This window comes from Leptopilina heterotoma, unplaced genomic scaffold, assembly GCF_015476425.1.
Source record: "Leptopilina heterotoma isolate Lh14 unplaced genomic scaffold, ASM1547642v1 Lhet_166, whole genome shotgun sequence".
NCBI classification, from domain to species: Eukaryota; Metazoa; Arthropoda; class Insecta; order Hymenoptera; family Figitidae; genus Leptopilina; species Leptopilina heterotoma.
The window spans coordinates 1709206-1733285 of record NW_025110882.1 but is presented as its reverse complement, the minus strand read 5'-3'; the positions used below and the strand labels follow the sequence as shown (position 1 = coordinate 1733285).

General features: G+C 27.7%; 3 protein-coding genes across 8 annotated transcripts in view; 2 read left to right on the top strand and 1 right to left on the bottom strand.

The window, feature by feature from the left end:
- The window catches only part of LOC122499122 (endothelial differentiation-related factor 1 homolog), a 43389-nt gene extending 22248 nt beyond the window's left edge, over positions 1-21141 (bottom strand). The window contains exon 1 of the mRNA XM_043607239.1: positions 20961-21141. Within this exon, the coding sequence (XP_043463174.1) occupies positions 20961-20969 (9 nt within the window). The 5' untranslated portion in view covers positions 20970-21141. The remainder of the gene's footprint in view (positions 1-20960) is intronic.
- Positions 9956-20888, top strand: LOC122499117 (acetyl-coenzyme A synthetase). 6 transcript variants are annotated; one of them, XM_043607227.1, is made up of 12 exons: positions 9956-10387; positions 10781-10940; positions 11918-12133; positions 13274-13469; positions 13731-13959; positions 14046-14217; positions 14426-14618; positions 14697-14852; positions 14991-15158; positions 15232-15421; positions 15500-15745; positions 16159-20888. In XM_043607227.1, exons 2-12 carry the CDS (start codon positions 10852-10854, stop codon positions 16347-16349), a joined length of 2046 nt encoding a protein of 681 aa, XP_043463162.1. In that variant the 5' UTR covers positions 9956-10387; positions 10781-10851; the 3' UTR covers positions 16350-20888. The 6 variants fall into 6 exon arrangements, with proteins under 6 accessions (XP_043463162.1, XP_043463165.1, XP_043463163.1 ...); XM_043607230.1 differs by having other exon boundaries at positions 9964-10387; positions 10781-10944; XM_043607228.1 differs by lacking the exon at positions 9956-10387 and adding an exon at positions 10418-10594 and having other exon boundaries at positions 10827-10940.
- A 103-nt stretch (positions 21142-21244) lies between the features above and the next one.
- On the top strand, positions 21245-23368 carry LOC122499120 (inositol monophosphatase 1-like). Its single transcript, XM_043607235.1, has 6 exons — positions 21245-21446; positions 21782-21915; positions 22122-22384; positions 22606-22711; positions 22785-22936; positions 23027-23368. Exons 1-6 carry the CDS (start codon positions 21387-21389, stop codon positions 23131-23133), a joined length of 822 nt encoding a protein of 273 aa, XP_043463170.1. The 5' UTR covers positions 21245-21386; the 3' UTR covers positions 23134-23368.
- Positions 23369-24080: the final 712 nt, after the last annotated feature.

The window sequence follows — 24080 nt, the reverse complement described above, 5'->3', positions numbered from 1 at the left end:
TTTGGGCAATCGATACCGCCCCCAAAATGGGATACAACATGTAGAAAAAACGGCGTAAAATTATGTAATAATGTGACATTTGGAGAGTAAAAAATTGTGTAAAATGTATGACGTAATGGCCCCTTAAAGTGAGTTTAAATATAAAATTTCTTATCGTCCACTCGTCCAGTGTAAAGCTAAGGTGTAAAGAAAGTTGATAATAATACTTGTGGTTTGTACTTGTACTTATATCACAGTCATTATTTCTTTAAATAGTTTTCGTACCTAATGTGTTTAATTGGAATTAACAGATTCATATTCATAAAGTAAGAATAAGAGAACAAGATGGACCGAAGAGTAATTTTCTATGCGAACAATATTAGTCTGATATGTATTTGGAGCTGATAATGCTTCACATATCGGACTAATATTGTTTCAATATGATATAAATTATGAGTCTCTGATGATTTCCCATTGAGAAAGTATGAATATAATAATGCCTTATAACGGAAAAACTGACATAAATAGTTTAAAATGGAAAATAAAAAGAGGCACTTTGCCTAATCTAAGAACTTTAAAAGTTCAAACAAACAGTCTATAGTTCAAGTTACAGCTCAGATGCATCTGGTTAAAAAATGTCTAGTTAAACTAACTAGAAATTTATAATTTATAAAACTAGAGTAATTTGATTACTGATTCGCATTTATTATCTTTTTCCGCTGTACGGCAGTATAAATATACAGTAAAAAATGCAAAAAAACGTGAATGCGAGTGGGATGGTAATGGAATAGCGCAAAATAGTGTCTTCGTTACACTGATAGGCTTATCGCTTCTAAGTTAGTGTTATTTTTAGTGTATATACACACGGAGAGAAAAAACAGGAATGTTATTAATGCAGGTTCTGAGTGTGCCCTAACAGTCAGATGCAATAAGAGTCTAATACCGAAAAAGCATAACATTGTGTGTAAAGTGCCCTTCCAAATGTCGTGTTATTCAATATTTAAATTAATTTCTTACTTTCGTAAGAAAGTTGTCCCGTTTAACCCTAACTTTGATAATTGAAAAAGTCACCTAATAATAGTTTATGCTGGGCCTCTTAATTTTCTTTTTGACTTTAAATTTTAGAAAGTCTTATTAATTTCAGAAGATATATATTTAAAAGAAATATAACAGTTTAAAGTAAGAAAATAATAATTGTATAAAATCTTATATATACATATATGGATGATAAGTCTCCAAGAGGAAATATCTATATACTTGTGTATACACAAAGCGATTTATGTCAAATAAAACCAGTGCCGGACACTGAATTCGGTTTAAAAAAAATAGAATAAATAAGTAGAGAAAAAGAGAGAGAGAGAGAGAGAGAGAGAGAGAGTATGTAAGTATGCATGCATGTGTCAGAATATATTCTGACGTTGTCTTAATCATAGTATATCCAATCTACTCCTCTTCTGTGATATTCTATCAAGTATTCTGTCAATGACTGTTTTATTGTTCTCTCGGCTCTAATATTATATATATGGTGTGTTGTATACACATATTATACAATAAAAGTATTCCAAACTTAAAAAACAGACTCACATCATATGTGCGGACAGAAATTTTAGAGAGAATCAGAATAGTAGCTCACTTGATTTTGGTGCAACGGCAGATCAAGAAATTATTATTGGGAGAGTTGCGCCAATTTCATGTAGAATTGAATAGAAATTAAGCAAAAGTCTACACTTTTCAAGGAAACTCTCTCTAAAATTATTCTTCGTGCACACGCACATATACACGCGCGCAAACACAAAGTCTGGCCTCGAAAACCTTACGAGTATTATCACGAGTTCAAACAGCTTTTGTACCTGCAAAATAGAGATTTATTTATCTACCAGAGATATATTTAAAGTTATCGAGTAGTGTATGCAGATTTTGCATACATACACGCATTAATGTGCATGTAAATGCTCTCTAAATTTTAAGCAGCGAAAAGTTACTACCACACCGTTGATATATAGCATTATTTATTTGCCAGCGGTAGGTACATGCTGTATTGCTGTTTGTCTCAGACGAGCTGATTAATTAACGAATTTTCGATGCTTTAATTTTGAGAGTACCCAGTTTAACCACATAACTTATTACATCATTATTTAAAATAAGAAAAATTGTGAAACGATTCTAAAACACTTTTGTTAAAATTTAGAATGTGCAGTCTTCAGTTGTGATCACATTTATTTTTTGTTCTGCTTCTTTCATCAGGAAGTACGTAAGTAATTTTTGAATCACATATCTGTTGATTTATTAAGTTATAAGTATTTTTAATTATCAAGTTCTGAACATTTATCTTACAATATTGTTAAAAGATGTGTGTTTCAAGTAAACTCTGTTTATAGTAGTATATCATTTGTTTTGAAAGTTTTTGTTATTCTTAATAGAGAAATTATTCCTTTAACATCAAGAAGTAAATCTATAGGTATTAGACTATAGATAATAGGAAAATCATTATTTAAATTATAATTAAAGTTAATGGATTCATCTTAAACTGAATTAGACTGTTTTGTCAGTGTATTTATCATGTTTAGCAAAGGGCACGAAACCGCGTCGTCTATCAAAATAGCGAGTATAGGCAGAATTCTCATTTTTACATATGAATTTTATTACATATATGACGAGTTCTCACGAATTTAATATTGACATGGTGAATTCTTTGCAATACAATAAATATATTTTGGTGAATTAGTAAAAGTGTTACCCACATAAAATTCCCCAAAAAATATAGATTAGTTTTTGACTTTATTAGGTATAATGATAATATACGAAAATATCTATATATTTTTAAATGACATATTTATTGTACTAAAAAAATGGGTATAATTCATTCGACTTTACTGTAACAATGCAACAAGACCCAATAAATTCCCTGCCAAATAATAGTTTCCTGATACAAGGGAAAAGATATTTTGACAATCAATAAATATATAAAAGTAATTAGTTACTTTTTAAATCTGATGAATAAAAGTGAATTTGCACATATTCAGATTTAGAAAGTACCTACTATTTCCAAAGAAATAATGAACCAATAAATTATGGTGAAATATATTTACATAAAAAAATGTTAAAGTTACACAGTATACATATATATTTTTAAATAGACTGAAACTTGAGTTACAATCTGAAAATAATTAACTGTCATTAACCTAACATTTTTTTATTCGATAAGTCAATTTATCACTTTGTTAAAGTCAAAGTATTTTTCTAATGCTGCATTTTCCCAGAACTAATTGATATCCCAAGAATTCTAACAATGATTACTAAACATTTTTCACCTTCAAGTCCAGCATTTTTATGATATACCGTATTAACTTTTGGCTGGAGTGTTTCTACTGCATCAGTCAATATAGGTACATGTTGACCATAAACATAATAAACATACATTTTTTTGGAGAAATTTTGACAGTTTATTATTTTCAAACATGCAATACAAGTTTTGGAGAATGATATAAAGAAAGTTATTGCAGGTCAATAAAAGTACCTTATTCTTACCCTATATAAGGTAACAACAATCTCTTTTTTGGCCTGGTGGAGGAAATTATCACACGCTGATACAGATAGAGTAAAGTGACCACAAAACGCCTTTGTTGCATAAAAAATCGTATGTAAACTCCAAGAAAGATTAAAATAATCTATTTTTGGATTAATTTTTTCTGTGAAAAAAATGTGTGTTAAAATCAAAACCAAATTGTTTCTAAACCATTTTGAAAAAAATCATCATTCTTAATGGATTAAGGTGTTGGAGGTTATTTTAATCCATTTTGGTGTTACAATAATACCTCACAATTTTCTGTTCCCAGAATCATTATGCTCATTATTATTTCATAATAAGTTGTAAAAATATTCCAGAAACATTATAAATATATAATGTAGCTAAAAAACTAACAAATTACATTGTTACGAAAGAGATAAAGAAATAATTCAGCAAATGTTATCATTATTGTTGGAAAAAATTTAAATTTAAATAAACATTTAAGACAGATTAGAACAATTTCTGTCGATGCAATGAATAAAATATACGTCAATTAAATCATATCAAACAGAATAGTTAAACACTACTTTTATGAGCAATATATCAGCTGATAATATATACGTATACATATTTATTTTTTTATTTTATTTTTTCTAATAAGCAAAAAGTGAAAAAAATATTGCAATAACAGTGCAGTATAATAATTAAAATAATATTTCTAAATTTTAAGTTTATTTCTCGTTATTTTATATTTATTATTACAAAAAGGGAATATACAATACTATAAGTTTTCTTATTTTAAACTTTGCATAAATATTCAACTTGTTTATATAATATATATATATATATATATATATATGTGTATGTACATATGAGTAGTATACTGAGAAAATTTTTTTAAAATTGAGAGAATCTGTGTTGTACCTACTAAAAACTCAAAAGTAATTAATTTTTAATTTTGTAAGAAATGTATATAAATTTTCAAAAGTAAAATGAATAGTTGCGCGCAAAGCATTCACCATGCAAATTTTCTAATGTATACTTATTCATTGATGATAATAAAATTTCGATAATTTAATTTGAGTGTAAGTATAAAAGACAAATAAAATTTTTATTTAAATCAACAATTCCAAATTCTTATATTATACTAATATGATGCAGTATAGGTTCTACCATATATTATTCTTGAGCAATATATTATATGTATAGGTATGTGGACGTCGACATCAAAATGGAATCATTTTAGTATTAATTTATATTTGACTTAACTATATGGTAGTATCCCTTTTAATAAATATGTAACATTTTGGGATGCTTAACGTCTTTTTAAGGATTTACATACTTGAAGCTGTGTTGCAAAATTTCGAAATTAAGAATGCAGAAAAACTCACTGTTAACTAGAAAGTATCAATAATTGCTACGAATTGATACTAAAACTATAGATCAAATCCTAATTTGATTCAAATTTTTGCTATCAATTTGATCCAATTTGGTATCAATTTGATACTTTTTTTAAGAAAACTGTGCTCATTTGAAGGAAAGCGAAATCAAAGATTGAAATTCAGAAACATTGAGCCGACATAGCATCGGTCATGTTTCATATGATCGCGAGTATATAATATTAGGGGAAACCTAAGAGAAAAATTATAGTAAAAGTCAAAGATAGTCTTTAAATTTTATCATTGTTTCTAATATTACCTACATACACTTCTCGAAAGTTTGAACTTTCAATTTTTAACAAAATGTTCAAGTTAACACTGTAAAAAGAAAGGTACTAATTTAGTACCAAAATTGGTACTAAATCGTAATTTAGTTCTATTTTAGTACCGAAATCAGCTCTAATTTAGAACCTTTTTTTATAGTGAAATTAGTAAATAATAATAATAATAATAATAATAATAATAATAATAATCTAACAGCTTATACTATTTTCGCAAATTTATGCGGCTTTTTTGGTTTTTCGCTTGAGAATCTTATTAGCGTCATTATTTTATTCTCTGTCAGACTTTCTTTCTTGGTCTCCCCTGTCTATAATTGAGCCCCTGGATTCTACAACAGCCGCTGCGCGCGGTCTGGAAGGGATAATACCTGTCAGATAGCAATGAACGGCCCAGAGACACTCACTGCTACCTGACTGATACTATCCCTTCCAAATCGCGCGCAGCGGCAGTTATAGAATCCAGGGGCTCAATTAGTTATACACAGTTAACTTAAAGGTATTAAATTAATACCAAAAATTGATCACCGAAAAAAGAAATGGAGTCAGTAAGGATTTATTTATTTTTAGTTTTTCGAACTAAATCTTTAAGAATTGAAATGGTATAAAACATAATATAAGTTATATACGCATAAACTAAAGGTGTATCCATTATCAATAATAATTCTATACGTATACCCGTATTTATACTTATCAACATATCTATATACATTTCCTTAAATGCGAGTATATATATATATATATATCATAACATATACAATATATTTTCATCTTTTATCGATTGTACTCTTACGACTATTATCCTATATGTGGTAAATGTGATTATATTTTTTAAAAAGGCAATTAAAAAGTTAAGTGTCCTTAATATTAAGAACGACTGATGCGTTTGGAAAATCGTCTGAAAGGCTTTTATCCATCATGACAATCGTAATAAAAATATATTGCAAATGAATAAAATAAAAATACAAATTTAAAACAAATGTTTTACAGTAAATCCAAATAATCGGACAATCCAACTTTTATTAATGTAGCTTATTTATTAAAGATGAATCTAAAAAAATCTCTTCTTTCGTTATTTTGTCATAATATTTAAAGTAGAAATTTAGCAGTATTTAATTACATTTATAAAAATTAATTTAATGAAACTAAAAGTATATTGTTAGTAAGGTTTTTAAAATTTGAATTAAAGACTATATAATTATTATTCATTAATTATATTTGAGTGATATAATATATAAACCTCATTTTTATTAGATGATAATTATTATACACATTTAATGCAATTCTTAGTCTTAAAAAGTAATAAATAAATACTTATTCCAGTATTTTCTTCATAAGAAAAGGTTTTTAAGTTCTTTATTTTTTAAAATGAATTAGTAAAAAAATCATTCATATCATTAAACAATTATGCATAGATACATTTACAAAGTTTTCATTTTGCAAATCCAATTTTCAAAGTGAACTTTTTTCTGTGACGTTGGTATCCATATAATTACATATACCGTATAGAACACTTCTAATTTCAAATTTCTTGAAAGACTTGAAGCATGCAGCAGTACATTAAAAATTAACTTTGAATAAACATATATATGTTTTTAAATAAATTAAAAATTATTTCTCACGCTTCTGATTGAATTACATATTATAAGCATTAATCCTTTAAATTCGTTTCTATTTTTCTTCAATTTATTAACAGTCGATTAAAAAATATTATTTTCATAACGCGGTTCTAAAAAAGGCACTTTTTTGCACCTTGTTATGAAAAATATCGTTCGTAACTTGTGCGAGCGGTTGCCAATGTTTGAACGAGCACTTTTTTTGTAACAAACTGTAGGCGAAGCTTCGCTTCGCCTACAGTTTGTTCCAAAAAAAGCACTCATTCAAAAATTAGCAACTGCTCGCACTCGTTACGAAATATACTATTTTATTATCGATGACCGTAAACTTTGGAATTGGAGCTAAATCTTTTTTATTTTTCCTATGTCATTAAAGTAGGGTAAAATTGATGTTTAATTGCTCATACATACAACTTTGAAATTAGAGGTGTTTTAATTCTGTTTTGTATCATTCAAATTGAATTTTTATTAAACCAATTTGAAAAAAATTCAATTTTTTTATATTTTCTAGTTTGTTGAATAAAAAACTTTCTATCAAATTATCAAAATTATAAACCTAAGTTTTAAGCATATTTTTAAACCTATTCGTTGTAGTATATATTTTATATAATTCATTATTGGGATTGCTGAATATCAATTGAAATCGGTCTTGCAATGGGTCAATCCCTAAATTGTTTCCGTGTGTGTGCAAATTTACTTATTCTTTTAAGCAGAAGAGATAAATATGTACATTGGTTTTAACATTAATTTTAAAGTATATACTTTTGAAAAACAGAATCTATAAGATTATAATATTTTAATTATTATTATTATATTATATATAATTTCATGCGGTAAAATATGAAATTTAATTGTATGCTTTTTACGCGTATATATAAGAAATGGGAGGTGCGGTGCGGTGGAACAAGATTATCATTTTACAAAAAATTTGTAAAATTCATTTTGCCTATTATATATTATATACATATAACATTCCAATATTTATAAGAATCTGTAATTAAATATTGTTGACTATGTTGGCGAGGTAGAGTGATCAGTGTATTTTCTATTATAATATAAAGTGTACACTTAATTAAAGTAACGCGTTTAATTTAAATTTTAAATAATCGCTTTAAAACTAATGAAAAAGTACTGAGATCTATTTCTGATGTCATCGAAGTTCTAAAGTTTAATTAAAAAATATAATTATTCTATTTATTTATGCGATAACAAAATTTGACCATGTTATTATAACATTATTATTATTATTATTATTCTAATTATTGCTACTTGAAACAATAAAGAAAAAAGCACTAAAAAACAAACGTCATATATGTATAATGTTTAACTTTCGGAAAATTATATATAATGCAGTTTACAATCAGGATAATTGCTCCAAGAACCTAAAGCCTTAAAAATTTAGAATGATAAATGGTAAATAAATCATGTATATCTATCTACAAAAACACACATACACACTTATATATATACATAAAAATATAGATATCTGCTGTACACATGTGTGTATACACGATATTTAGACAGATAGATTTGCGTAAACATTTTATAAACACTAGAAAACTGAAACTTCTGCAAATGAACCAAAGATGAAAAAATATAAAATGCCGATTACGTTAATAATGATCTTGAAAAAACATTGTAGATAATGCAGTGAATGTATGGTATTGTTTATTAATAAATGTGTTCTGCACCAATAATGTTAAATTGTGAGTAATATGTTTCACTCTCAAGTATGCATTTTCCTAAAATTGTTTAAACAATATGTTTTATAACTGAAAGTTATAACATTATTGTAATATATATGTATATTATAATAAATATAATAAACATATTATAAATATTTTTTTCTCATAATTTTTGGTAGTGCAATATTATTAAATTTTTTTAAGTAGTTGAGTGCGGTCACCTGCAAGCTTCCTTGCAAGTTTTCAAATTAATTTTATAATATTTGTATAATTAGAACTATATCAAACATCAAACAAATAAAATATTAAAAGATTTACTTGCAGGAAAAAAGTTATTTCGCAACAATATGTATATTTTTTTTTAAATGCAAATAAATTGTTTTTCACAAGAGAAATTTTTACAGAAATACATATCGACTTAAAAAAGTCAACATTATTTTAAGTTAAATATATTTGTTTATAGTTTTTGACTTGAATTTCAAAGAAGTAAAAGCTTATCTTCTATTAAAAATGATATGTATGTATTGTAATACATATCTTGTCAAACGACTAACGACGTGAATTTTGGATTGATAAAATTTTTATTAAAAAAATTATAATTTGTAATAATTGAGTACAATTTTATTTTAAACAAAAGTTTAAGCTCACAGTAGTTCTATCTCGGAGCAACACTCATATATATATACAATAATGTCATCTTTTGGGCACACTCGCGCGGTTTTAGAAATTTCGAACAAAACATTCTATTGACGAGTCACGTATTAAAAGAACAAGGGCAACACGTGGTCTCACCCCAGAGAAATTTCAGGTTTTTTAATCTTTTTTTATACGGCTTTTTACTTTTGTTGGTTTAACAAAATTCTATCACAAAGTTCAATCCAAAAAAAGAAACTCTATTCCAATTAGAGACAATCTGAATTTCAATAAAGTTCTTTTTTCAGTTTCATCCAAGTTAAACGCGTTACTTGAAGTCATTGGACTAGTGCATATGAGAATTTTAATATTATTTAGAGTAAATGAGTCGGAAACTTTTGTGCTTTTGTGAAACAAATAATAATTTCTTATCATTTATAAAATGTATTCAAAAAATTTGTGAGGTTTATATTTTGAAATTATTCATTCATCAGGGTGGTCACAAGTTTCAGTTTATCAATTTCCCTGACAATTTACTGACATAAAAATTACTTTCCCTGACAAAATTCTTTTTATATAAAAAAGTCTCAATTTTCTTAATTTCCCTACTAAAAGATTTTTTCCTGACATTTCCCTGACTTTACTGACTTTACTGACATGTGGCCACCCTGATTCATATATATTATAGAGCGAGTTATAGAGAGTATTTACTTTATCTTTTATGTTCTTTAAATTAATTTTTTAATATAAAACAATAAAAAAATCTTATTGAAAAATCTTATTGAATAAATTATTTTTAACTTGTCTGACTTTGTTTATTTAATAAGGGTTCTACTCTATTTGTCATAATTTCTTTCCATTTAGTGTGTAATCGCAATAAGCAATTTTTAATGAAAATTTTAAATATTTTAACAATAATCATTTTAAATTTTAAATGTTCTTGGACATTACTTTTCGGTTTATAAATGTCTGATTTTGTAAATAAAATCGAGTGCTTGGTAGCTGCGCCCGCGCTTATCGATCGCGTACTTGCGTAGAAGCTACAACAAGAGGAACGTGTTGATTTTTTGAAATTTTTGATTTAGATTGCAGTATTTTGTAAAGATTTCACCTTAATTGTTCAAGCAAAGATTGATGTAGGGCAGTAGAATATTACTCGTACAGTAATGCACATGACAGTTTATGAATGAAGTACATTTTTGGATGCCAGCATCAATTGCATCAGCAGCATAAGCATCTGAATTGTGTTGTAAGTGCAACTTAAGTACACTTGCAGTATCGTCAATTGTAAAGCGTGCAGGTTAGGTTACAGCTTGCAGGTCGCAGGTCACAGTAGTAGAAGAATTCGTGCGTAATCGACCTCGTCGTCCCAGTCATCCGCGACTCGCAGTTCGCGTTCGTTATTGTCCGTGTTTTTACATTTTATCCAACTTTGTCGTTGTTCATTAAATACTTCGTGAGTAGAATAATATATATATAATTAACAAGACAGCGCACAATTGTTATCTGTGTAACTTTACAATTGACTCATAACCTCTTTTATATTTATCTATCTACAACAGGGAATTATATTTAAATATAATTTTCTTCACATTCTTCCTTTTTTAATATTAATTCATTTGTATTTCACTAACCACTACAGCTTCTTATTAATCGCTTTCCAAGTAAAATTGCGTATTAATAAACAGCAAACAATTGGAGTTACCCCACAACATGGCAGATAAGGTATATTATCCCAATGCAGAATGTGCAAGGAAAGCTCATTGTAAGAGCATGGAACATTATAAAGAAATGCACGAAAAGTAAGTAAGTTTTTAATAATGTGAATGTAAAATGTATTTTCTACTTTTTTAACAGTTATTGCTTTAGATATTTTGATAAATTCTCTTATTCTGAAGGGAATCTAATTTAAAATGTAGAAAAAATATTGATTATTAGTGATTTTCTTATTTATTATTAGTATACATACATAAAAATCGGTAGAAATTGAAAACGTACATGTATATGAATATTGATCTTCTGACAACCCTTGACCGTGTGACACTAAACTGTTGGGTATGCATGCACATACTGTGCTACTTTGTTTCATAGTTAATTATTATTAGCAAATGAATAAAACAGAAATTTGTGTATACGCTTTGGGAATCAACTGCAAAACAGCTAGTTTTTCTTTATTTAAATTTAGAGAGTAAAAAATGAACTGCCGAAGAAATCTTGTTTCAATTTTCATTTAAAAATCAATATTTATATTCTTTTTGTAACCTACATTGTTGTCTCTTAATATAGCAATATCAATGCGTAGGTATATAAATAAATATCAAAAATATACCTATTTTTTAATTAATATAAATAGAAAATACTCAGAGTTAAATTTAGAAATCTTATTCGCTTGCTTAATAAAATTCACAAATAAAATCCATATTTGACATAAAATTCAATCTTTGGTGATCAGCTTAATGAAATTTATACATTATTATTAATATTGAGAAAATTAGTTTAAGTTATATTATGTCATGTACTGAAACTTGTATTAGTTGTTTAAGAATGAAAAATATGTAAATGAACTTAATTTATTCATTCAATATTATAGATCTTCTTTTTAAATCGCCGTTTATAAATAATTTTCAGTACGAAGGGTTCCAGTAATATTCAAAATTTCATAGTCAAAAGAATATCATATTTAAGATAGGCCTTAATTTAAATTAAATTTTCCGAGAAAAATTGTTTTTAAGATTTAAATTTACTTATTTAATAGAAAGCGTGGCATATATTTTTGTAGGTCAATCAAAGATCCTGAAAAGTTTTGGGGAGAAATTGCAAAAGAATTTTACTGGGAAACGCCAACAACAGATGGAAAGTTTTTTAATTATAATTTTGACTTAAATGAAGGTGATATTTCTATCAAATGGATGGAAGGTGCTTCAACAAATCTGAGTTTCAATCTGTTGGATAAGAACGTTAAAAATGGCAATGGAGACAAAGTGTCTTTTTATTGGTAATATATATATATATATATGTATATTTACCATATTACTTTTAATTGTGTAAGAATGAATTTCAACAAACACCGCCGAATATATAACTTTAATCAAAGTTACCTGAAGACTTGAAATAGAAATTGAATGAAAAAAATCAGGCTAGGTGAATTAGGTTAAAAATAATCAAGCTGACTACGTAACTAAATCAGTCATTTTAACTGACTGTCCCTAGCTGGCACCTTCACTAATATAATAAATTTACTATAGTTGACTCATTGTAAAAGGGTGCACTTTTTATTTTGATCTGAGGCATGTTGGCGCTGAAATCTTTAAAACTTTAATAAATAAATTGGGTGAAATAGCGTATATAATAACTAATTATTTATTATAGTTAAATTTACTTTTATAGATTAGGTGAAAATAACTGAAATGTTTGGTAACTAATTCAATTAGTGCAATTTGATTATTTTTGAAATTATGTATATATTAATAATTAGCTATTTTGACTAATTTGCTTTTTTTGGCTTCAGCCAAAAGAAGGCAGTTTCGATTTTACTAATAATTAGTTACTATTTTTAACTAATTCAGATTTAGAGAGAAATCTTTTTCAAGTAAAAGTAAGTGAAGAACCACTGAGATCATTCATTACAATGTAAATTAAGATGTTCACACGTAGACGCAAGTCATTCGAATTGCTGAATAGTAAAACCGCATAATTTGTATACCACATATAGGTATAAGAAATAATTGAAACATGAAACTGAAAAATGATAAACATTTTGACAAAAACGGATAAGTTACTAATTGTATTCCTATAGATTTACTACACATTTTACTCATTATGTGTATTTCAATTAAAGAGCATCACATAAGTATAATTAGAGGTATTGCTCGTATTGCTTGAAGTCATTTAATGAAAGAAAAAGTATGTAGTGTCCATTTTATGTTTGCTGATTCTATTCTAATATAAACAGGAAGTCTTCATGGCCAAAAAACAGAGAGTAAATGAAATATTATTTTTGACACACTACACTCAGTCGTGTTTCTTTATTCTTTTTCTCAGTTTGAGAAAACAGTGATGAAGCATTTTTAAATAATAAAGAATATTTTCATGATGAAATTATTAGTAAGAATAATGTTACTTTATTGCTTTTTAGGGAAGGAAACAATCTGGAAGATTATACTCGTCTGACATATAAAAAACTTTTACAGGAAGTCTGTAAATTTGCTAATGTCCTTAAATCGAATGACGTAACTAAAGGTGATCGTGTAGCCATTTATATGCCTATGATTATGGAACTTCCTATTGCAATGTTAGCTTGCACTAGAATTGGTGCTGTTCACAGCATAGTGGTGAGATATATTTTTATTTTATTTTCATTACATATTTGCTATTACAACATGATCAATCTTAAGGTACTCTACTACTCTTGAGTGAATAGTCCTTCGGGTGTAACCTTCAGAAATTGGTACAGTGACAAAAAGAAAATGTTAAATTAGAGCTGATTTCAGGAATTACAATGGAACCAAATGACGATTTGATACCCAAAATCGTTCTTAAATTGATACTTTTTATCTCTTTACAGTGATTAATGAAATGTTTACAATTGTTAGTTTGCAGGATATTCGTCTGATTCATTAGCAGAACGAATTTTAGACTCAAAGGCCAAAGTTGTAATTACCGCAGACGGTGTATGGAGGGGAGAAAAACTTTTATCATTAAAAAGTATATGTGATGAAGCTCTTTGTAAAGTGAAGATGAATGGTCATGAAGTTGAAAAATGTATAGTTGTTTCACATTTAAGAAGGATAACTAGCTCTCATAATAAGATTGAAAACAGTGGTAAGATTAAAAAAAAACCTAGTATATCATTACTAGATTTATTATATGTAACTTAAAATAAAATTATTGAAAATAATTATTTTTAGGTAAAAAAAATGGTGTTGGAAAAGAAAACAATGGCAGTAATCTTAATGAAAATGACATTCCTTGGAATGAAGATAAGGACGTTTGGTGGCACGAAGAAATGGAGGATGTTGAACCAAGTTGTTATCCAGTTTGGATGGGTGCGGAAGATCCACTCTTCATTTTGTATACAAGGTTTCTATTTTTTTCTTTATTCATACATAGCAAGCTTATTCACCTTGTAAGTAACGAGATGTTGGTATATCAATATGTATATCTTTGCCATTCAATATGCCAAATGTTTTTGAAGCGCTTGCATTGTTGATAGCTTTAATGTTTGATTCTCACATATGCAAACTTTTTGTACTTTTCGTACTTGCCACATAATATGCAATAATTTCAGTGGTTCAACAGGAAAGCCTAAAGGTGTACTACACACAACTGCCGGTTATTTAATTTATGCAGCAACAACATTCAAATATGTCTTTGACTATCATCCTGGTGATGTCTATTGGTGTACAGCTGATATTGGTTGGATCACAGGTCATACATACGTCGTTTATGGTCCTTTAGCTAACGGAGCGACTTCAATCTTAGTAAGTGTTTCACTATTATAAGCCTTCATTAAGGTTCAGTGCTGAAATTACTTAAATGAGCATTTCATTTCTCAACAGTTTGAAGGCACCCCTTTCTATCCGATGAACGACAGATACTGGTCCATAATCGACAAGTACAAGGTTACGCAATTTTATACAGCTCCAACAGCGATTAGATCTCTTATGAAGTTTGGTGATGATCTTGTCAGAAAACACAATCTGCGCTCTCTGAGAGTAAGATTTTATTTAGATTCATTTATAATATGTTAAAAAAAAAACTGTGTTAAAAATTCGTTAATTTTATCACTTGACGTAGAAACGTGTCAAGTATTTTAAAACTCTTGCAGCTACAAATTTATTTTACATAAATAGGTACTTGGATCTGTGGGAGAACCAATTAACTCAGAAGCATGGCTCTGGTTCTATAACTTGGTTGGTCATGGAAAATGCAGTATAGCAGATACTTTCTGGCAAACCGAAACAGGCGGTCATGTAATAACACCTCTTCCAGGTGCGACTCCAATGAAACCCGGTTCGGCTGTGAGTAGTTTATTATTTACTTTTAAACAAGCAAAGAAAAGCTTATTGTTTGAATAATTAATTTAAACATTAGACGTTTCCCTTCTTTGGAGTTTTGCCAGAACTATTGGATGAGGATGGTCATATAATAGAAGGCGAGGGTGAGGGTTACCTTGTGTTCAGAATGCCTTGGCCGGGAATGATGAGAACACTCTACGGAAATCATGAACGCTTTCAGAGTACCTATTTTGATAAATTTCATGGATTTTACTGTACAGGAGATGGTAAAATATAATCACCAACTTTATGCACTTTGTTTCTTAAATTTATAATATAATTTATAATTAATAATAAATAATTAGGTGCAAGACGCGATTCTGATGGTTATTTATGGGTGACGGGTCGAATCGATGACATGTTAAATGTTTCGGGGCACTTGATGTCAACCGCAGAAGTAGAAAATGTTTTAGCGGAACATACTTCAGTAGCTGAAGCAGCTGTTGTCAGCAAACCGCATACAGTTAAAGGGCAATGCCTTTATTGTTTCATTACTCCAAATGAGAATGTCACTTTTGATCAAAAACTGCAAGATGAATTAAAAAAGAAAGGTAATTTAACCATATATATTCTTCCTAATAGACTTCATAGAGATATTCTTTCACATTTTAATAAGAATAAGAAATACCATAATATAACATACTGCAAATTCTTTCAACTTGTTATAGCCTAACAATTATTTTTGGCGACATTTCTGTTGGTTGCATGCATTGTTCTAAATTTAACTTAATTGCTGACTATATCAGATTATATTAAAACATTTCCTCCTTTATGACCTTTGACTAATTACTATCTTATGTAACTGCTATTTGATCAACACTAACACAGAAACAGAAAGTAACAGAGCATTACCGGATGATAACTATTTTGAAATCTCGCCGAAAAAATTGATACACAATCATTATTCATCTAGATGCTACTATTTTTATTGAAATATACCATAATTAATAATATTTTTTTTTAGTTCGTGAAAGAATTGGTCCTTTCGCTCAGCCGGACGTCATTCAACACGCACCGGGTCTTCCAAAGACAAGGTCTGGAAAAATTATGCGTCGAGTCTTAAGAAAAATCGCTATTGGCGACCGGAATGTTGGAGATATTTCAACACTAGCAGATGAGAGTATCGTAGATCTTTTATTCCAGTTAAGACCTTAAGCTTAAAATGTCTTCTTCTAGTCCTCCAAAATTATTTAGTTATTTTCAGTTATGCCTACTTTTAGTGATGCACATATATTTTAATTATATTATTTTTTATTAATTTAGATTAATTATTAATTAATTAATTTAGATATTACAGACCAGCATAAGTCCAAAAATAGCGTTTAATTCTGGTCATTTGTAAGTAGGTATATATTATGAATATTATTCAATATGAATAATATTAATTTGTTTGAAAGATTATTTTATATTAAACGGGGTTCCAGAGTGTCTTAAAGTTTTGTTTCTTTGCAATTTAATTTGCACACAAGAAATTCAAGTTTATTCACAAGTACCGCCGTACTTTTCGAATACGAAACTTTTGTATTTACGTAAACTAAAATGCTTATACATATTAGACGTTTCTTTAATCGTACTGTTATCTTTCTAAATATGAAGGAATATACATTTTATACAACTTGTACGAAAATGAATCTTTGGACAATTCAAGACATCTGGTCTTATTGATTTTGTGATGACTGCTACATATATTGGAATATGTTTGTGGCATACGTTGGAAGTTTGTAGCAAACTTGATGCAACTGTAATTTCAATTAGCAACAAGTTTACATTGTAAATTTGCAAGATTAACTTGCTGCAAACTTGCTAAAAAAAGAAATTGTGTGCTATATGTGGGAGTTGACCAACAGTTTGCATCGATCTTAAACTTCCTTCAGCCAACTTAATTTACCTAATTACAAGTTTATTTTCGTTGCCTACATCAATATGCATACAGGATGTGGCAAAAGTATGGAACCCCTTAAATATTTCTTAAAATATGCTTTTTGGTGCAAAATGTTTGAAACGAAAAAAAGTTGTTGGACTCAAGAAAATGTATTATAATTGGGGAAATGATTGAACGGGCCCAGAGACTCGTATGGTGTCTATGAATAAAAAGGTAATTTTTTTAATGCATATTTTAGGAAAAGTTGAAGGGGTTCCATACTTTTACCACACCCTGTACATATATCAATATACACCAACGAGTAAAGCGTAGTTTAGATTTTAGTATATGAAAGTGTAAATAGTGTAGACAATGAAAACGAATTTTGAAAAAGAATAAAATTACTTGATCTATCACTCTGGAACAATGTTATAAGCGCTTATTATTTTATAAAAGCTTGGGGCTAAGTAGTTGTAAAAAATGTTTATTTTGCTATTACACTAAGAAACAAAAATTTTTTATTTTTATACTCCGTCTTCCATGGCAGAGTAATTTTGTTGTTGAAAAGCAAAAAATGTTGTCCCTTAGTGTATCGCTATTATATATAGACACTTTGAACACTGTGATGTATTACCAAAAATATAGAAAATTTCATTTTGATAAGATTTGCAGTTTTTAAATTTAAGTTATTTTTACACGGAAAAAAATGAATAAACTATAATTTTTACTATACTTTCATAAATGAAATCTAAATTTTCTGGAATTTCTACACATTTCAATCAACTTTTACTTTTTTGGGTATCAATTTTAGCAAAAAGAAATCAAATTTACTATAGAAATAGTAAAAATTGTCGAAAATCCCAATCAGTTTAGGTTTTACTAAATTATAATAGCTTATACTTGTATTATGTGTTCCATTACATCACAAAATAAATAATGTCATTGGCTGAATGTAAAGTATAAACAGTTTACAACTTTTTTTTATTGTGTATGGTTTAAACACATTTTACTAGTTTTTGCTGAAATGAAAGAATAAAGTTTACTCTGAAATTAGTGGAAATTGCTAGATCGATATAAAAAAAATAACTCCAGTCAGTTAAGGTTTTACTTTGTAAATTGTAGTAAAAATTACTTAATTTTTCGTTTTGTGTAATGTTAAATCCATTGCCTAATTCAGCATAGGATGTATTAAAAATATTGCATCTTAAAACGAGACATTCTTTTCAATGTGTTGTTTATTCTAATTATTTATAATTGTAAATGAAATATTTGTTTTTAAAATAATTTGCAAGTAAGATTTAGAGAAGATATATTGGAATAAAGAGTCGTCCTACTGCCCAAAGTTGTATGTTTCCCATGTAAAGCACAATTTCTAAAATATATAATACATCCGCACAACATACAAATACCTATATTAAAATTGAGGGCTATAAAAATCGTAAAGATTTGACGTGTAAAATTGATTATTGTGAACACGACTCCCTAAGTCTGAATTAGTTAAATGTTGAGCCATTAATTAATTTAGAGCCAAAATATAATAAATTTTATTTATATATATATATATATATATATTACACCAATTTATTAGTACCGAAATATATAAATATATAGTTATTATGGATAGATAAAATTATTTATATTAAGTTAGAAAAGTTGTGCAAAGAGGCTTTAATTTTAATCGAAACAATTTATTGCAAGCTGTGCAGACACCTGAATCTTGCATGAAGACAAACGCTTTAAGAGTTAAGAATTGCGCAGACACTTTTATTGCAAAAATATATGTACGGAGAAAAATAAGTTTGCTGCTGCATGCATCTAAATTTTAGCTGTAGCAGTTGATAATTAGCTGTGGGATAATTATTAACTAAAAATAATTACTATCTATATACCAGTTAGCTAACAACACAGCTAATAATTAGCTAACATGGCCAACTTTTTTCTTCATCTAGCTAAAGAGACATTTTGTTTTCATCAATTCAGATTTCGAGAGGGTGAACTTTATAAATTCAAACAATTTGAAAAATAACTGACTTTTTATATATAGATAAAATATTTTTTTGATACATTTTCGCTTACCAGACATAAATATATAATTGTAATGTGTGCTATAACCAGGCCTGGCTATAACACATAATAATACAAATGAAAGTTACTGAGCTGTATACTGAAGTGAATAAATTAAATAATTTAAAAAAGCACAACGACTCAACATCACAAAGATGTCATGTGATGATAACGAGCGAATTTCGCTACTCTTCACGGAAAAGTTTTCGGACGAGCTTCTTTTAAAAATAAACGGAAGTGAAAATATATTTTTCATGCCCCAATAGAAAGTTTGGATCAAACTTCTTCGTTAAATGTCACACTTTTTTGAGGATCTAAAATTATGTTTTAATACTTTTAATTTTAAACTAAATTATTTGTCGCAAATCAAAACGCAATATAACAACTATAACAGTTGAATTTTTTATGGTTTCTGGAAATAGATGAAAAAATCATTTACTTTTCATATCGAAAATTATTGTTTGAAAACTTTTCCGTATGCGCGTCTATGCGCAAAAAAGAATCAACGCTGAAAAAGAGTTAATTGTTACGCACTTATACATATATATTATATACGCGCATTTTCCTAGATTGACTGCGCAGACATATATAGGTACATGCATAATATTATACATTATGCTTACAGTTGTAAATGGCATATTTATGTATAGATGTACATTACCACTGTATATACTGAGAAAATAATATTCTATGTAAAAACTATATTCTTATATAATATTCAAACATCTCAGTAAAAAGAAATTCTAATTTTAAAATTAGTCTTAAATTCAGCACTGCTGTCTTGAAAATGTTGCATCTTCAAACAAGACTTTTGTTTTTCCTCAAAATAAAACTTATTTCTTTTTACTGTGATGAAATAATTCAAGAACATATTGAATTTAATTAAAAATTTTGTTAAACACATGAAACGAGAAAAATTTCTGAATCTTCAATGCACAGAGAAAAATTTAGCTAATATTCAGCTAACCTATAATTAAACTCAATATTTTGCTTGTATGTGGATATAGTGATTATTTACGCAGAGAAAACAACGAAATTCTAAATTTAAGAATAATATAGTCTAGTATTGCTATTATTTGAGAATATTTTCAATGTATTTTGTTGCTAGTTAGAATATATAATACTCCTTAAATTCTTAATTAATAAAAATTTTTCCTATATCAATATAATTAGTTACCACAATTAACCTATTTAATGTGACAGCAAACTATTAGTTGCCATAAATTAAATATCCACATAATAGTAAATATGTGAAAGAGTTTTTCTCCGTGTACTCATGAGTATTTTATTCTAGGTTGTTTGATTATTTAAGAATAATAATTTTACATAGATGATAATTATTATATGCCCACGTGAAAAGGAAGCAAAATCTCAAAACAAAATCTGAACGCACTATCCTTTATATCGGTTAGTTATTATTTACTTATTTATTGCGTGAACGCAACAAGGAAAATTCCTTTTCACGTAGACATTTATATTCCACAACTTTTAGCGCAAGTATAGCTGCACATTATTATTCAATCTGCAATTTTGCAATACTTGAATGAAAGATGTGGAATAAATCAGTGTATATTTTATAAAATATATATATATGCATGTAATTGCCATGAAAAGTGTGATAAGAAACCATACATATCATTAATATTAAGTAGGTGTGATATAATATATACAAGAAATAATGCGAATTTAATTTGAATCACGCGAATATAATTAAAATGTATGTATATTATATACGTTGAGAAATAAATACATTTTATTGTTGTAAAAAATTTGAGTTCTCATCTATATTGACACACACTACTGTAAGAAAGATTTCAAGTGAAAAGATTTACCCGATTTACCTTATTCATTTTAAATGCAAAGATGATGATTCTTCTTCTTCTTCTCCTTCTTCTTCTTTAATTTGTGGCTTCGAAATTATTTCAGGTCACTTCTTGAAAATGCAAGGATGATAAAAATCTAATTTATATTAGATCGAAAGCACCGAAAGTATATGAGTGTAGGCGACCAAAACAAGCCACGCACAGTACGGATAGTACATAACCTTTTGAATAAAGAACAACATTGGTTTCACGTGGTCGCTTCTGCGCGTCTGTTGGACAGATGCTGCACTAAAGCATTTATCCACAGGGTCGATCGATACACCCTAAACCACTGGTCTGAAGTACGGTATTAATAATTTGAAGCCACAGAATAGAAGATAATATATGGGTGAAGGTTTCTTATTGTTTTTTATCGAAAAGAAGTGAATTATAATATAAGAAAAAATGTCAAATACAGATGAATATTACGAAACAGTTATTCAACTTGTAAATGAAGCTGGAATGGTAAGTTTCTGCTTTTTATTTCACACAATAATATAATACAAATTCTCTCTCTCTAAGGTAAACTTATTTTGATGGAAGGCCCAATAAAAATGATGTTGATATTTTATACAATTATTATTTATAATTAAATTATTTGAAGAATATACATATCGTTTTTAAAATGCAGATGTAGGTACATTATTATTATATGACGATTATTTCATATAATAATATGTACGATAATTCAATGTATATTAATGAGTTTAAAATTATTTTCGGATTAGTATAATATGCCTCGACATGTGAGACTTTTGAAAGCTAAATCGATTTTATTTGTGTTGCTATATTATTTTCAGCTTATCAAAAATAATATCAATAGACAGAAAAATGTTTTAACTAAATCTTGCGATGTTGACTTAGTAACAGAAACTGATCGTCAAGTTGAAAGACTTCTAATGGACGGTATAAGTGCAAAATTTCCGGATCATAAGTATGCGAATAAATAGTATTATTGTTTACATCTCTATAACTTTTTTATTTTTTTAAACATTTTTTTAAGTAAAGAAAATATAAAATATGAATTTTTAAAAAATAGGTATGCGTAGCATTTATTTGTAATAACTTGTTTTACCTTACAATTACTGTATATGCACATTTTTCTTTCTGTAAGTTAATTTAATGAATTTTGTAACATAGATTTATTGGAGAGGAAACTATGGCAGAAACAAACCAAAAAATAGAACTGACAGTCGACCCCACTTGGATTATAGACCCTGTGGATGGTACTATGAATTTTGTACACAAGTTTCCTCACGTTTGTATTTCAATTGCACTTTTGATTGAGAAAACAACAGAGATAGGAATCATTTACAATCCCATTTTGGATCAAATGTTCACAGCCAGAAAGGGAAGAGGAGCTTTTTTGAATGGAAAAACTATTAATGTTTCTCAAGAAACAGGTACCTAATTATTATTATTATTATTATTATATATAATAAATATCTAAATCCATTTTCCTTTGAGAGCTTATTATTTTATGAAACCATAAAAATGAAGATGTGTGTGTACTGTGTAGAAATTATTTTATGTTCATTTGCTAAAATTACACGGAATAGCTAATGGAACCATAGGAAAAATTATACAGAAGCAAATTTTGTAAAAGTGTGTCTGGATTTTTTAGAACTACAAAGTGCACTAATAATGATGGAAATGGGAACTAGCAGAGATCCTGAAAAGACGAAAGTTCTTGTAGAAAATATTACTACATTAACACCTCTCATTCATGGGTAATTTGAAATTTATTTTATTAATTCAAGTATCATTATATAAACAATGACTGATTCTATGAATGCTTTGAAGAACTCGGGCTTTAGGTTCGGCAGCACTAAATATGTGCATGGTTGCAATGGGAGGTGCTGATATTAATTACGAGTTTGGAATTCATGCTTGGGATATTGCTGCTGGCGACCTCATAGTTAGAGAAGCTGGCGGAGTCTGCATTGATCCTGCTGGTATTTTATTCAAGAGAATTATAATATATTAGATAATTTAATAATTACAATACAATGTACAATTTACTATTTACTATTTACTATTTTCAGGTGGAACATTTGATATTATGAGCAGAAGAGTACTCTGCGCATCAACTATGTCACTTGCACAGAAAATTGCCAAGATCTTAATTCAGTATTATCCTGAACGGGACTAGTTAATTAATATTTTCAAAAAGGTATAATTTATTCAGGATATGTTAGAGAGACTTTAGAAATGTGAAAATGGATTTGATTAATTTATATATTAATATACCTATATATTCTACCTTAAATTTTATCATAAAGAAAAATCTGTTGCAAAATTAAAACATGTATTTAAATATAGGATTTCATAATCCAACCAGAATTAAAGGTAATAAATGATAATAAATAAAATAAAGTTTATAATAACTTTTGTGAACAATTTATTGCTTTCTCTATAATGTAAATTTAAACTAGTCTTTTGTTTTAATTTTATTTTCAATAACTTAATTATATTTACAATTATAAAAAAAATAAATTTGTTTCAACACCGATGGGTGTAAAAAGTTTTGCGAGATAATTTAGTTTTCGCATATTTAATAGTTACTTTCAAATTAATTGGTTTAAAATTGAAAATTTTACAAAACATTGAATCGTTTATTTATTTGAAGCAGTTTGTGTTTTGATAGAAATTAAGGACAGGATCATCAGAGAAATTATTTCTCATGTATCTGAGCATTCAATTGTTGAAATGTTTATTGAAAAAATATTACTACTGTATTCTAAATATATGTATATATATATTATATAAAACACCTGTCTTCTTCTCCATTTTCTAGTTCTTCCACATCTGAAATTAATGCAATTTATTCTTTTTAAATATGTATAATATCTAAACAAGAAAATATTGATTTGCTTTTCATTAAATTTTAACGAATTTTAAATAATGTAATAAAAGTCTGTATTAAATTATTGTGTTATTAAAAAAAGAATTATACCATCTTTGCATGGTGATAAACTTACTTACTATTTAAAATGTCATCAAACTTTCATCATGAATCTTAGATCCATCATCATTGTAGATTATTTTGCAGATGAATTAGAGGATGCCTTCATGTTGTAGACTTGAGAATAATTCCAC

Excerpts from the sequence above, each read along its gene's own strand:
- LOC122499120 (XM_043607235.1), top strand. The coding sequence starts at position 21,387 with ATGTCAAATACAGATGAATATTACGAAACAGTTATTCAACTTGTAAAT. Across the intron at positions 21,447-21,781 it reads TTGTAAATGAAGCTGGAATG|CTTATCAAAAATAATATCAA; the intron begins GTAAGTTTCTGC and ends TATTATTTTCAG. Across the intron at positions 22,937-23,026 it reads AGTCTGCATTGATCCTGCTG|GTGGAACATTTGATATTATG; the intron begins GTATTTTATTCA and ends TACTATTTTCAG.
- LOC122499117 (XM_043607227.1), top strand. The coding sequence starts at position 10,852 with ATGGCAGATAAGGTATATTATCCCAATGCAGAATGTGCAAGGAAAGCT. Across the intron at positions 14,619-14,696 it reads ACGGAGCGACTTCAATCTTA|TTTGAAGGCACCCCTTTCTA; the intron begins GTAAGTGTTTCA and ends ATTTCTCAACAG. Across the intron at positions 15,422-15,499 it reads ATTTTACTGTACAGGAGATG|GTGCAAGACGCGATTCTGAT; the intron begins GTAAAATATAAT and ends ATAAATAATTAG.